Source organism: Sceloporus occidentalis, unplaced genomic scaffold, assembly GCF_023333645.1.
Source record: "Sceloporus occidentalis isolate IW3139 unplaced genomic scaffold, rSceOcc1.0.p SCAF_22, whole genome shotgun sequence".
Classification (NCBI taxonomy): Eukaryota; Metazoa; Chordata; class Lepidosauria; order Squamata; family Phrynosomatidae; genus Sceloporus; species Sceloporus occidentalis.
In genome coordinates, this window is record NW_028317002.1 from 13314603 (window position 1) to 13329266 (window position 14664).

The window sequence follows — 14664 nt, forward strand, 5'->3', positions numbered from 1 at the left end:
TTACCAAGGAGACACACTTAAGTACTGCATTTATAATCTATAGATTCCCCAATGACCCAAAGATGCCCCCTACAGGAAACTGCCGCGGTAGAAGACAAATACGACTTGATGATTCAGCTTACAGGCTGCATAAGTATCCATCTGAAAGTAAGAGTCAGGTGGGCACTACTATCCCCCATGGCCTCATATGATAAATACAGAGTCCATCAACCTGTTTACTTTCTGTGTGAGACATCCTCCATGCTGACCCTTCCCCACACCCCCACTACGAAGGCTTCGATTTCACATTCGTTTTCACCACGTGCGATGCGGAAATATCCTCTCTCTCCCCAGTCTGTACCCCACGAATTGGCAGCCAGCTAAAAAAAGAAAAGAAAAGTGAAAGTTAGAAAGTCTGGGTTTATATATCGCATTATCACAGTATAGAACTACTTACTTTTTATTTTTCTTCTTAATAATGGGAAGCAAACATTATGGAGAATCTTACATGACAGGGGTTCAGTAACCAAGAGCAGAGAAGGTTAATATTCCCCACCTCCATAGAAACACAGAATAATATCTATATGGAATGTATTGCCAAATGTTAGCATGCCAATGTTAAATATGGAAAGGTGGGACACAAGGCTAGACTGGGACCAACGAGGTGGCTCTGACACTTTAATGACGCAAGTGCAGCCAATGGCTAGATATGAGAGGCCACATTCTACATTCCGTAGCGCCTGATCTTGCGCTGGAGTGATCTTGGCCAGCAGCCCACCAAGGCGTTTGCCTGGTGTGCCAGTTGGCCGTCTCTGGCCTGATGGGACGGGTGAGTATAGCAGAGCTGTGCACCAAGTACTAAGCATACTCACACTGAGCCACCAGAACACAGTCACTTCCCCGCAACAACTAACATCCCTGCATTAACCAGTGGCTACTTCAACAGGGCACAACACACCAGTACTATACAGCAAGCCACAAAGGAATGCTGCAACTACCGTGTTCAATAAAAACATTTTAAGCAATATAAAATCAGGCCACTGCAACAGCATGGAAATAGATCCCACCTCATCCACCATCTTTTTAATCTGTTACACCACTCTACTTCTTTCTATTTCATTTTCTATTTTTAATAACAGCATTGATATTTTTCCCCACTTCGCAATACTTACTCATAACCAAATGCATTAGAAACTTTGGGAGTTATGATTAACTGTGGTAGATGTAAATTTTTAATATTTTTTTTTAATATTTTTTTATTATTTCAATTGAGACGTTCAAATTTGGATCTGTGAATGAAAATTCATGCCCTAAAATCCTATACATAAAAATATGCTAAAAACAACAATCCTAAGTGGATAAACTAAGCTGTTTTACCGCATCCATGTATGAAGGCTGGAAGGTCAGTTTATAGATACCATTATGTTGGAGACACAATTTTAAGCTATCGTGCTTTGCAACACCTTTATATGCTACTCTACCATTCTTGGTACTAATGAACATCCCAACCATTCCCAGAAACAATTCCTCAATTATGTAAAATTTGACTTAATTCATCATCTTTTAGCAGATGATTCATTGCCATGTGACACAAAGGAAAACACTATTTTTTTCTAAATATACAGCCATGGTTTCTTACCCAGTATTTGCGCATCTGTCCATCTGCACCTCTCTCCTCTCCCCACCTAATGAAATGAATCAGAAATATTGCATTTTGGTTAGTAGAACTGCAATCAATTCCCCGACTCTCAATAACGAATAATACATTAATTGTACCAATTCTGTATCCTAGAATCAGAATGTTATGGACTAGAATTATGTTTTAAAAAAGGAGACAATGTTTGAGAAACCCGACAGCGGGGTGATATGGCCGGCATGGTTACTCAAAATCAAAGCTATCAAACATGTTGGGTTTTGACACCAATAAACATTTTAATCTGGTTTGGATAACTTCAAGCCAAACAATGTCCCAGCAGGCTGACTACAAATACTAAAAGTTGCCATAATTTGCTATAATCAATAAAGGAAATGAGCATGCCCCTTATGGACAGAGCAGGGGTATTACATTACCACTTTGTGTCTTGGTTAATAAGACAGAATGTTGTTTTTTCTTTTTTTTTAATCGAGTCGGCAAATTAAAAAATAAGCCTGGATAGCCATGCCCAGTCTGTGGGGCATCTTTTTCATCTGATAATAACCCTATTGAGATCAGGGGTGTTTAATACAAGTGGCCCAGAGAGTACCTCATAAAAGTAATGGAAACCAATAGTCCTGGTGTAGTCAAGGCACTTGAAGAGTAGGACCTTGGGTTGGTTCTACCCATTTTTTTTTATCTTCTCTGCTACAGGTTAACACCACCCCTAGCAAAGAACTGAATACTGAACAACTTGCTTGGGATGGGCATAAAGCTATACTAAATCTGAGACAAGATCAAGGTGGATCAAATGGTTATTATCTGCCATCAAATTCTATGTTTCTATGCTTACCCCACTGAATGCATCTCAGAAACTTCTCCTAAAAAATACTTAAATAGTTAGATGCCTCTCATATAGTAGCTAACCACCCCAATCATCACCACAGATGTACTAATGTCTTTCTCTGTTTTTTATACACCAAACTGCTCGCTTCCAAACCAACTCTTACCTCAATATATGATATTCAGGGGTAGGATGTATCATCCTCAACCAAACCTGTACGCATATACTCACTTACTGTATCTCTGCACCAGTGCCCTAAAATCCCCACTACTTTTTTCTGCTTAAAGCCAAAGTTACCCTTCAACAGTCTATTCCTGAAAAGAAATGGTTACTCCTTGCACAGGAAAAGTCAAGGTCTCCTTTGGGTGGAGATGGCAGTTCTGTACAAGGTTCTTCATGTCTCCCTGTCCCTCTGGAACTCTTTTTGATGCTTCCTGCCTCTCCCTTCCTCTTATTTCAGATCTCTTGAAGCAAACTCTGGCTATGACCTCCTGCAGCCTTTCTGAAGCATGAATCACAACACAGACTCATGATAAGAGACATATTAGGACAAAAAGGGCATGGCAGGAACACATGAGCTAACTATGATATATAGTAATAGATTTACAGAGATACAGTAAGTCTAAAGAGAGGCATACCTACATGTCAACTTTAGCCAAGGGTAGAAGAATAAGAAATAACTAAAATCATTCCTACCCTGTAAGTATTCTTAATTAAAGGGGCAGTATGGCAATTCTACACACATTACAATATTTTTTAAATGTAATTCTTTCCATTCCATACTGAGATGCTTCTCAAAACAGTTCCTTACATGGAACCCACACTGTTCTGTTCTTCATCACTGCAGGGAAGACCAATAGCAAGCAATCCGATGTCTAGAAACACTCAACAGTGACAGTCCCATAGTGTTTAAATACCGGATATACTGGATTAAAACGGGGTATTTTTTATATTAAATGAAAGACACACTTTCATCCCACCAATTCTTCTTACCCAGTGATTTTCACAGAGTGTGTGCCATGTCGTCGGCGATTCTGTGGCTCATTCGCCATCACTGGTGTGTGTCTATAGATTCCGCTCTTATACATGAAGAAGTCTTCGTGTACCTCCATAATGGCTGTAAAACAAATAAATATTTTAATTGCTCCGTTATACATAACAGAAAGTAAATCAGCTAGCTGTCATATATATCATCTGCCTTCCATACCTGGCCTGCTTTAGATCCTACCTATGCCTCTTGTCTATACAGCATATTTTTAAAGGTGTAGTGAGCACCACTGGTATTTGTGCTCAGCGATTTACACAAATATAGCCTTTTCTTCAGAAGAAATAATTAAAAGATCTGGCAGCCTATGTGGGTCATCAACAGGCAAGTGAACCGAACATTCTGCTGGTTTGATACTGCAATAGTGCAGCATGTGAGTTTGATGTTGCTCGTGAGAGAATGTAATGTCTCTGAGAGGTCAAGCTGCATCAATGGTATGGATGGCCATTGTTAACCACTGAATACTCCTCGCCAGGAGTAGGCACCAACATTGCTCATAGTGGACATTTACTGGGGTCTGTGGTGAACAATTTAGTTATGTTCTATGGACCTTCATAGCCTTTGCCACGGACACTGGTGTCCTTGTATGGACACTTTGCCTATCCCTGCTCCTCACACATAGAAGACCTTAGTTATGCCAAATAGAACACGTGCTCTCAGACCTTTATTTAAGGAAATACCACTTATCTGCACTTTCCCTCCAACATCTATGATGCTTTCTCCTACGCTATACAAAACAAAACATTTCAGTAACCTACCTTGAACTGGCCCATTTTCAAACACTTCCTTCATAATTTCCTTTTCCTGTCCAAAAACATTTAAGAAATGAAATTCTGTTTTAATTCCAAAATGTTTAAGGAGAATAAAAAGACAGAATAAATAGATTATGATGAGTCCTTTCATTGAAGGCTGCAGGGAATATCGCAGTACGGAATCAGGGGTCCTATACAGAAGCATGCACATGGCTTGGGACATCCAAGGCATTCACATTGTTGTGGCAGGAGTATCCGTGTGCTTTCAAAATATAATGAATAAGGAATATTAAACAGCAGGATGGTAGTGCGGATACAAGTCTGCATTCATTGTTCCTCACAAAGACAGCAGAAATAAGAGATGCAAGGTTACAGGTTAAAGATCTAGTGACAGAGTATGAGAAGTGGGGTAATATTCCGTCATTTTTCTGCCAGTAACTTACACTGGGTGCCAGTCGGTAGGCTGGTGTGGACTGATAGATCTCGTTGGACAGTGAATGTGGGTTGGGGCAGTGAGCTGTGGCCTGTCTCTTTCCTCTTCCTGTGGAGCGGCTGTGCATCATGCAGGGGGATTGGGGTCCATCGCCACTCGTACTTGCAAATGGATAACAGTCATCCGTCACCAGTCTAAAGGAAGGACACCAGTGAGGTTGACATCCAACGAATCCACCAAATATACCAATAAAGATATATATATTTCCATTTGTTCTATATGTTTCTATGCTGAACCTCATTCAGACACTAAATGCCTAATCCAGTTTATCTTTCATCCTAATTAGGAACAATAATCTAAAGGAAATCTGGTTGACTCTAGGTTGCTCATCCCTGGTACGGCACGAATCCCAAAATTATGTTGAAAACGTAAGTCTTATGCATAGACTGTAAGCCATTTTGTTATCTGCACTGAGTGTTCATGCTACTGTTAACTTTGTACAATGTCAGATGTAATGTTATAGTTAAATCCTTATTCTTTCTTGTTGTAATGGCGCTATGGAATCTGCTGGAACTCTACAAGTAAAATGTAGTAATAATAATACTATTTCTAGCCATGTTCACATGCTACCAAATACCCCTGTCAATACCCAACACATTTTTATACGTAGACCAGGTTTTCATACCCTCTTCTTCTCAGATACCACCACGCTCCGTCCACACGTCCCCCTCTGCAGCCATGCTGGTTCCTGGTGTCACAGGAAAGTAGATTCTGAGGGGACAGAGCCGGGGTCATGTGGCCCATTGACTGAATGGAAATTCTGTCAGAGGCAACCGCTGGAGAAAGAAATGTATACATTGATATGATTTGTTGTACTTTTGTATCAGCGTATGACTGAACTTAGTAGAGTTAGGTGAGAAAAAAAATACTTCAGTAAATAGATGAATTTACATGTTCATAAATTAACCCATCTTATGAATGTCCTCAGAGATGTAACCATATGTTCATGATGTGATTCTCATGCCCCATAATAATAATAATACCTCTTAGTATTAAAATCATTCTGTCTCCTTTCACAGTCAATGCTACTAAAAATAATGCTTGGTACCTTATTACTCTATTGGGCTTTATATGTGTTAGAATGCCAGGCCAAGAAAGGTATGTTCTGCCAGAGATAGGTGTAACTGGGACAACAAATGTAAAAACTGTGTTTTCAACCAACATAGAGAATAGTTTGTGAAAAAATGTCCATTCAGAGCAGAAAAATCCTGTATATTTATGCTACAAATGTAACAATTTCCCTTTAAATGTGTGTTGTTTCTTTGTTTTTAATGCGGGTGACAACACTGACAGAAGCTTTATTTAGTCAAAATGATGTGTGTTATCTTTTTGTATCTATCTGTCTGTCCTTCAGCATATCTGACCTTCACATGCACAGCCTTTATGTCTATTTAGCTTGCAACAAAACACGTGACCTCCTTCTGTGTATTTGTGTTCTATTTGCACTGTGTATGTCCGTCTGCGGAATCAAAGAACATTTTGTTTCGATTAATCCTCCTTTTGGGGCTGGAACGTACCCACAATGTTTTGTGTATTTTAGCCCTGTTACAGAGAATGTTGTAGTGTTGTAAAGAAAGACAAGTCCCCTTTTCTTATTTTTGCCCCTGCTTAGTATGCATAAATGTATATATACTGAAAAATATAACTTATGTGACATCCAGTACATGACTTACATCTCCCACACCTGTAACCGCAAAGAATATCGGCGCTATGCCAACGTGTAAGATAAAGACGCCTTGGCCAAACACAGATATAACATATACAGTACAATAGAAAAATAGAGTACATGTATAGATAATAGTCTTATAATAATGGAATAATAATAATAATAATAATAATAGAGTTGCCATTAATTCCCTTTTGTCTCTCTCTTTGAGTCATATGGATCTGTGTTTAAAGAAACACCACATATATATATATATATATATATATATATATATATATATATATATATATATATATATATATATATATATATATACATTTTCCCATCTCCTTACACTCCCAGAAGGTCCCCATAAAGATGGCTCCTAAGGCACATGTTAAGTATGGCTTAGGAAAAATCTGGTGCTCAAAGTATTGAAAGCCTGAGGTATATTGAAGAATGGAATTTAACCTCAATTAATGATCTTTAAAAACTTAAAGGGGAACTCCTAACATTCCTTTTATTATTAAGATTAAACTAACTTTTTAATAGATTAATATCCTCTAGATTGTAAGCTTGTTCGAGCAGGGCCCTCCTCACCTGTTGTTTCTATAAATCAAATTATTATGTTATATTCTACTTGTTATGCCCTGTCTATGCATTGTACAGTGCTATGGAATATGATGGCACTATATAAAACAATAAATAATAATAATAATAATTTTGCATGACATAATGTTTTTCAGACAGATGCATATTATCCATATGTATGTGTCCTAGCGCTGAGTTTAGATAAAACCAGGATTTTGTCAATGCTAACCTTCTATATTTTTTGTTCAAGGAGAATTTTTTTTTTCCTGTGGGCCTTTTACCCATTTAAGAACGATTGCAACTATTTTTACTCATTGCCTGACGTTTCCTCAATTTCATTTTCTGAAAGAAAGTGTTTACTTCTCTTTCCGAAACCACTAGATTACAATGCAAGCCACATTTAATCGTATCCCTTTTTTTCTTTTTGTTTTCTGTTTTTTTTGTTTTAGTGAAAACAACCTCTAAGTAACAGAAAATATTTTATCTATATTTTATTACAAACAACACCGCTTTTATTGATGTTTATATTTGCTGCAAACTTCTAATTTTATTTAATTTATATTTAATGACGTAATGTGTTCCTTTGAAACCTACTATTTAAAATAATTACGGTATTTCTAGGGATATTTTAGGATAATTTGTCAATATGTTTGTCTTCAATGTAATTCATGGTGTTGACTAGTTAAGTGTACAGTAAATATATTCTAGATTGTTGGCTTTGAAGGATTATATTACATTAAGATTGTTAGCAGGGCTTAATTCCTAAGGAAACTCACGAGGCTTGAATACCTATACCTTTTTCTAGGCAATTCCAGTCACTGATGACATAAGCAGAATGCTGCTCAGCAAAAACATGCTGTGTAGTGGGCTATGCAGCATCTACATAAGAGTAACCATTTAGTAGGGTAGAAATGAGCCTCGTATGTTGTTCCGGACAAGTGGTACTTCTACTCAACTAACACCTATCACATGACCCTTCTTTCATTCTCTTATTTTCCAAGAATATATACATACAGATATATGCATACATACAGATATATAGATATATATATATATAGACATATATATATATAGACATAAATAGACAAGAGAGATAGATAAAACTATATAACAATGCACAAGAAGCCCCTACCTGCTGTGGAGAAAGCCCAAGAACCAGCACAATTGCCTTGATCGAGCGGCTCATGGATCATTCCTGGCCACTTATCTGCGGCATTGAAGTACAGTGGCAGCACCTCATTGTTCATGTTCACCTGCATAAACATGAACAAAGCAAAGTCCATGTGTTAAATAACAGCTTTGGCATAACTAGATTCATTTATTACAGCTACATTCCTTTTCCTTTACAGCTACCTTTTTATTTTTTCAATTAGTTTTATAGTTTTGAAGGGAGTTGGTTAAAATCTACAGGCAGGACCATCTTTAATATTGATTGGACCTAGGTCAAGCATTTGCTTGAGCCCCCCTCTTCGCTTCCTAACATGCAATTATGTCCTCCAACAAAAAGAAAGACACAAAAAACAAAAGTATTTGCCACACCTCTGCCGGCGCATGTGGCGTGAGGACAGTTCACTTTGGCTGATCTGTCCTCACGCCACATGCGCAGGCAGAGGTGCACAATACTATGCCAACGGAATAGCAAATGAATGGTGTGGGTCCTGCAACTGACCCGAAACAGATGTATAGATCAACTGAAAATTACATGTGAACTCAGCATTAAAGGTATAGATCAAATAAATAATGTATGAAAACCCTAAATTGCAGACACACCCCAAATGCCAGTCCTGGCACCCAGTATTTACCCCAGCACCACGCATATGATTTGCCATCTTTTATCCCTAACAGCATATCTGTGCCATATTTGTCCCCAAACAGCTTGCTTGTGCCATCTTTGTCCCCAAATTCTTTTACCACCCACGGGAACCAGGAATGCAGTAGGGTCACATAATGTAACAGCTGCTATGGGTCGACAGGAATGACTGGGACCAGGGTAGCTTCCCTTTTTGCCTTGCTTTAAAGATGGCCCTGTGTACAGGGCTGTTTAACAAAACCTAATCAAATGATACTAGTAAATGGTACTAGTAGTAACCATATGATAACAATGTAACAACTTACTTAAAGGGAAGAATTCAGAAGTGGAAAAATTAGATGGCAGAAGATGGAAAATTGTTAATTGTACAGCCACTTTCATAAACTAATATTTTCTCTTTAAAGGAGTTATGCTATAATTATAAGAACAAGCACAAGGTGTTGCTTTGATACCAAGGCTGATGATGCTGCTGCTGCATTTGGCCAGCACAGAAAGTACTCTATATTAGCTACTGTTTTTGTTTTGACAAAATCCATCAAAAACAGGAAATATCTGGTGTTGATTTTTTGTTATAAAATGAATGTTGCGTTGAGAAATACAAAAGGAATTTGTAAACAGACAAACTATTTTAATGAGCGAGCGGGTCAGGTCCTATGGGTTTTACATGACATAGCCCATCCTAACTCAAGGAATTTTCCAGATCTCCTCAGTCGGAGCCCCCTTCTTTCCTCTCCTGACTCGCTCGCTGTAGAAGCGGCTCCGGATTTCCTGAGTGGAAGTTAGATGTACAAGCTGGCTGAATCAGCTTTGCATTGTGATTATCTCTTAGGGTCTGCCAATAATCACAAAGTGGTCCCTGGCAGGGGGTCGGTGCATTCCACTAGTATGCTTACACTTTATCACCCTTTGTCACACTCCAGGAACACACAGTAGCCCAGTTGATGATAGTTTTATTCCACTATCTAATATGCACCTGCCACATTCTGCCACAAAACTATTTATATAGAAACAAGCCAATTCGTGTCCCCTGCAGACAATATGCACTTTCTATGTCATATCTTCATTTGTATCCAGTACTTTTCCTACTTCCACTGTTACAGCTTCCTAGTAACCAATCTTCAAATTTTAATCATAGCAGACAAGTAGAGTCAAAATGATACCTTTACTGACTAACCAAGTAGATTGAGAATGCAAGCTTTTGAGACCTCTCAGGTCTCTTTTTTAGGCATTTTTGGTATAATATGCCTTAAGAAGAGACCTGAGAGGTCTTAAAAGCTTGCACTCTAGATCTACTCAGCCAGTAAAGGTATCAACTTGGCTTTACTTATCTCTTGTGTTTCTACAGCTAACACAATATCAACCTACACATTTTGTCGATTTAATGATGACATGCCTTCCATTGAAAGCTATTGCTACCCACTCCTCTTTCTACCTTTACTAATGCCTCTTGTTGTTTCCTCTACTGTTTGATCTCTCTCTTGTATGTTTTAACCACCTGTTATTTTCCCATAGCGCTGTACTCACGTGTAGTTCATTCATGTTCATGATTGATGAGGATGGTTTGATGGTCCCCAGTCGATACTGGATTCCCTGGTCCAACGTCAAGCCCCATAAATTGCTATAATTTCCAGCCCTCCACCTATAGGTAAACACACCAAATTATTACCATTGAGCAAAGATTGCTGATGGTTATCTCAGTCTGCCTGTGCTCATTATTATTACAAGTTTTACTTTTAGAGATATTCAATGAGACACAAAGGGGATATTAATCTTGAACTATGCAGTAATAGAAATAGATAATATTTTTCTCTTCATTTCCCTTCTTTTATAACTTCTAACTTTTTATTTTGTAACTTGGTCTCTTTCTATAGTCATGAGCTTTCTAAAACCAAATACACTAGATCTGATCTTTTACTTGAACCATTTCACCCTTCTCTTCTCTGTTGAATGTTATATAGTCTGGGACATGGCTCTTTATCTATTGCTGTTATATCTTTTGCCTTTTCGCAGTCACTTACCCATAGTTTCCACTGTTTATAGCATCAATTATCCTGGAATTGATAAGGCATGGGTTTTCTGAGCAGTGCCAATTTCCGTTATCAAGGCAAGTGCTGGAGAAAAAGAAGGTCACAACCATGAGACTAGCCATAGTGAATCATTTAAATGACCATGTCCTTCCTGGACCATCTGGGGGAAGATCACCAAAGATACAGTTTAACTATAAGAAAAGACCTCTCGCCTACTGAATATTTAACCTTTTCTCAATATTCAAGTGGTGACTTATTCTACACCATACGATCAACAGAAAAAAAAATATCAGCAAGTGTGGCTATATTAACCACTAATTAACTTTATATGTGACTACATAATAAAGTAGGGTTGTCACAACAATATTATGATTGTATCTGATACTGGAGGTGCTGGCAGGTCCATATTCTGTCCATTCCCCTTGTATTGTGTGTGGTCAGCCCTGTTCTCTTGACATTGATTTTCTCCCTTAAAGTCACTAAAGAACTTAAACTCGCTGCTAGAAAATGACTTCTCTGTCATAGTTCTGAAGTTGTTGCTTTAGGCTAACTATGTCCAAACGGCTAACACATAATTTTCTTCCTAAAATGTAACTGTATAACACAGGGTGATTGTATGAATTATTATACGGAAATCTCATGTGCTTACTAGAAATCAGTGAATTATCTTAGCCCTTCACACTATATAGCTTGGAATCAGAAGTGTACCAACATTACACCCTTCATTTCCCTTTAAGTGCGACTTTTATTAGCTCTCCATCTGATGGAAGAGGTGGAGGCCTTACAGACAGGAAAGTACAAAATGCTTCTGGGAGTCATTGTCTGCTGGCAGGACAGAGTAATATTCCTATTATTAACCGGGGGCACTCAACGCCCAGTGTAATTTATACACTGCAGTATCAAAGAAGGTCATGCGAGCGGTTTCCATACATTGTCTCTTTAAAGTAAACAGCAGGTATGTCCCATAAGTACTTAATTAACTTAGGTGGAGTTGTTAGAGGTTATTGTACCCAAAAGGCTACTTTGAGGACTGTATGGCAAATAAGAAATATCAACTTTTCCTCTGTACTCCCCCAGAAAATAAAAGGGTAGAAGGAGTAAAAGTTCATGGATATTATAAAACAAGAATAGTGCAAAAGTGTATGTTTATGGAAGCACTGAGTAGTACAGTACACTATATAGTGTATACACACTGGCAACAGTATACATTTGACTTTCAAGATACCTCCTGTATTTGAATACGCTTTATTCAAGGTCAGTTGAGCTTGGTGTTGCTGACCCTTCATAATGCATTGTGAGGTTGGGTCACACAAAGTTATCTGTAGAGAACCCCCTTTATGGTACGAACATTTTTAGTGATGAGCAAGTCATATCCCCATATACAGCACAGAAGGCATTAGTGTTGAATAAGCTTTTATCCCCATGTTATACAGAACACTGTACACAGAGCAGCGCATAGACTGAGTGTATATAAGAAATAGCATAATGAATATGGATAGAGATTCCAAGGCAGACAAAGTGCAGGGTTTGGGGATTAGGAGACGTTCCTCGCTGTCTCTTTTGGAACAGTGGATTCCTTTTAAGGCTCTGAGCTGAGAGCTGAAGTTTAGCTAAGAATTAGCTCAGAACATTTTCTTGTAGCACAGAAAATAGATAGATGCACTGGCGGTTTTTAAATGGGACATTCCCAGCATCCATGTATCTCAGCTGAATCGTGTCTGTTTGTACATGTCATTGATCTGCTTTGAGATTAAAATGTTGATCCTACTGTAGAAGACGGGTGAGCTCAGAATATCATCAGCAGATGTTGGATGATACTTATTTAATAGCACCTAGACTGTTGAAAACATCCAACCCTTGATGCAGCATTCAGGGCTTAGACATAGTTCACAGTATAATTCATACAATAAATAAATGCACCCTAGAACAGTCCCATTGAAGCTGCCAGAATACCTGACTTTGTAATCTCCACACATTTTTTTATATATTAGCCATTAACATGCCCCTTTAATGTCCCAGTTGTTGACCAGGCTAGTGCAATCTCCTGTGGAGTTGTGGTCAAAGCTGTACCCACACCGGAACACATTAAAGTTGCTTGTAGGAGATATTCCCCAGCTTCTTTTGTGTCCCTGAGGAAATGCCTTCCTGAACTTGGTAAATATTTTGCGTGATTCTCAGTTTCCAACAACTCCAGAAAGGACCCAATTGTTGTGTGTTTCTTTCCACTGTACATCTGCCAAAATTCTTCATCAAATATGACCTCAGTCACTTTAAAATGCATGGAGAATTACGTCCTAGAAAATCTCTTGCGCAATTCAGCGGTCTAGCCTGCAGTGTGGTATACAGCGACGCTCAATGGAAAAGTTCTATTGTTCTTACCATAGATTGCAGTTATCCCTGTAAGTTGCGCCTTTTGAAAACTGTTGGCCATTCTTTTCACACACTGAAAGAAAACATAATTATTTACTGGGCAGTGCTACAATACTTATTATTTTCTGAGTAAAGATTAAAGATGTAATTCGAACTATTACAAACTGGCATCCTTTTAAAAACAATGACATCAACACGGCAACATAAATACTGTCTATAAAAGTCTAATGTTGCCATAAATATATATATATATATATATATATATATATATATATAAATGTGGGGCTTTCAATACTGCATAAAATCTTATGTACATGTGTACTATGTACTGGGCTAATATAATCCCGGGTGACTCATTGGTACCCAAACAATTTTTTTCCATAGATTACCTTTAATGATTCCAGCTGGAGGACTGATACCCAGGCAATATCCCCAAAAGTCAGGACAGCAATCGGACACGGTCCGGTTACAGAATAAATCGCAGTAGCAAATGGTGTCCATGTAAGGCACAGTGCAGGTATCATTTCTACCAGGACAGCAGGCATTATGCCTTTGACAGTACGAGCCCCCCGCATCTCTGATTCCTTGGGTGTGAAGTCCTGGTGCCAGCTCACGTCGGGTACGAGACCTCCGGGATGACACCATTCCGGTCACATATAGACAGACCATCAAGACAGTAAGCAGAAACAGCTTCATCCTTGATTCTGGAAGCAGTATATCTGATAGGAAAAACATAAAGGTAACTGAGAATGGACCTAGTAAATTCTAAAGACACGTGCCCCAGTTATAAATTAACATTAGAGTACATAGATCTTATTTGTAGTGTGAATACAAAGGATATTACATTACATTACATTTATGACATATTCCGCAGCGCTGTTACAGTCAGTAGAACAATTTACATACAAAAACACATACAATAACAAACTGGTGCAAATATACTTATCTATATAAATATATATGAAGAATTTTGCCACATTACAAAGCAACTATGCTACAAGCAGTAGTATGATGCACCAAATATTGCTATTTCATGTCCCACAGTGAAAATATATACGGAGATCCACAATTCTACATGTTATTGGTACACTGTGACAAAGGTTAAATGCGAGATTATAGGAAAGGCATCGCAGGGGATGTTTAACCAGCTCGTTTATCTCGGTAGCATAATAGCAGTATAAATTCAAGGCCTCACTGATAAAAAGAAATTGGAAAGTAGAAGCGGAAAAGCCAGCGGATGTGGCGGGACAGTGTTTGGCCAGCGTGCAGATACAGGGTTAATTTATTGCTTTGACCATTTCCGCTTCCACGTTGCACTTATAGCTGTAAAGTTCTATATCTCTGTAAAGAAACCCTTAGTGACCAGAGCTGGAAACCTGGCCTTTTTTGAATACTGTCAGCAGATTCTCACTGCCTTTATATCGCATTATACATTGACAACACACTATTATAATATATATCTTGATAATAAAATG

At 38.3% G+C, this 14664-nt stretch overlaps 1 protein-coding gene across 1 annotated transcript; it reads right to left on the reverse strand.

Annotated features, from left to right (window-relative positions):
• Positions 1 to 215: 215 nt before the first annotated feature.
• LOC149301084 (tubulointerstitial nephritis antigen-like) lies at positions 216 to 13885 on the reverse strand. Its single transcript, XM_089484567.1, has 11 exons — positions 13579 to 13885; positions 13199 to 13262; positions 10811 to 10903; positions 10317 to 10431; positions 8115 to 8235; positions 5372 to 5522; positions 4697 to 4880; positions 4260 to 4305; positions 3450 to 3573; positions 1619 to 1664; positions 216 to 359 (listed from the first exon to the last, which is right to left on the reverse strand). The coding sequence occupies exons 1-11, from the start codon at positions 13883 to 13885 to the stop codon at positions 216 to 218; spliced, it is 1395 nt and encodes a 464-aa protein (XP_089340693.1).
• Between the last annotated feature and the right edge of the window lie 779 nt (positions 13886 to 14664).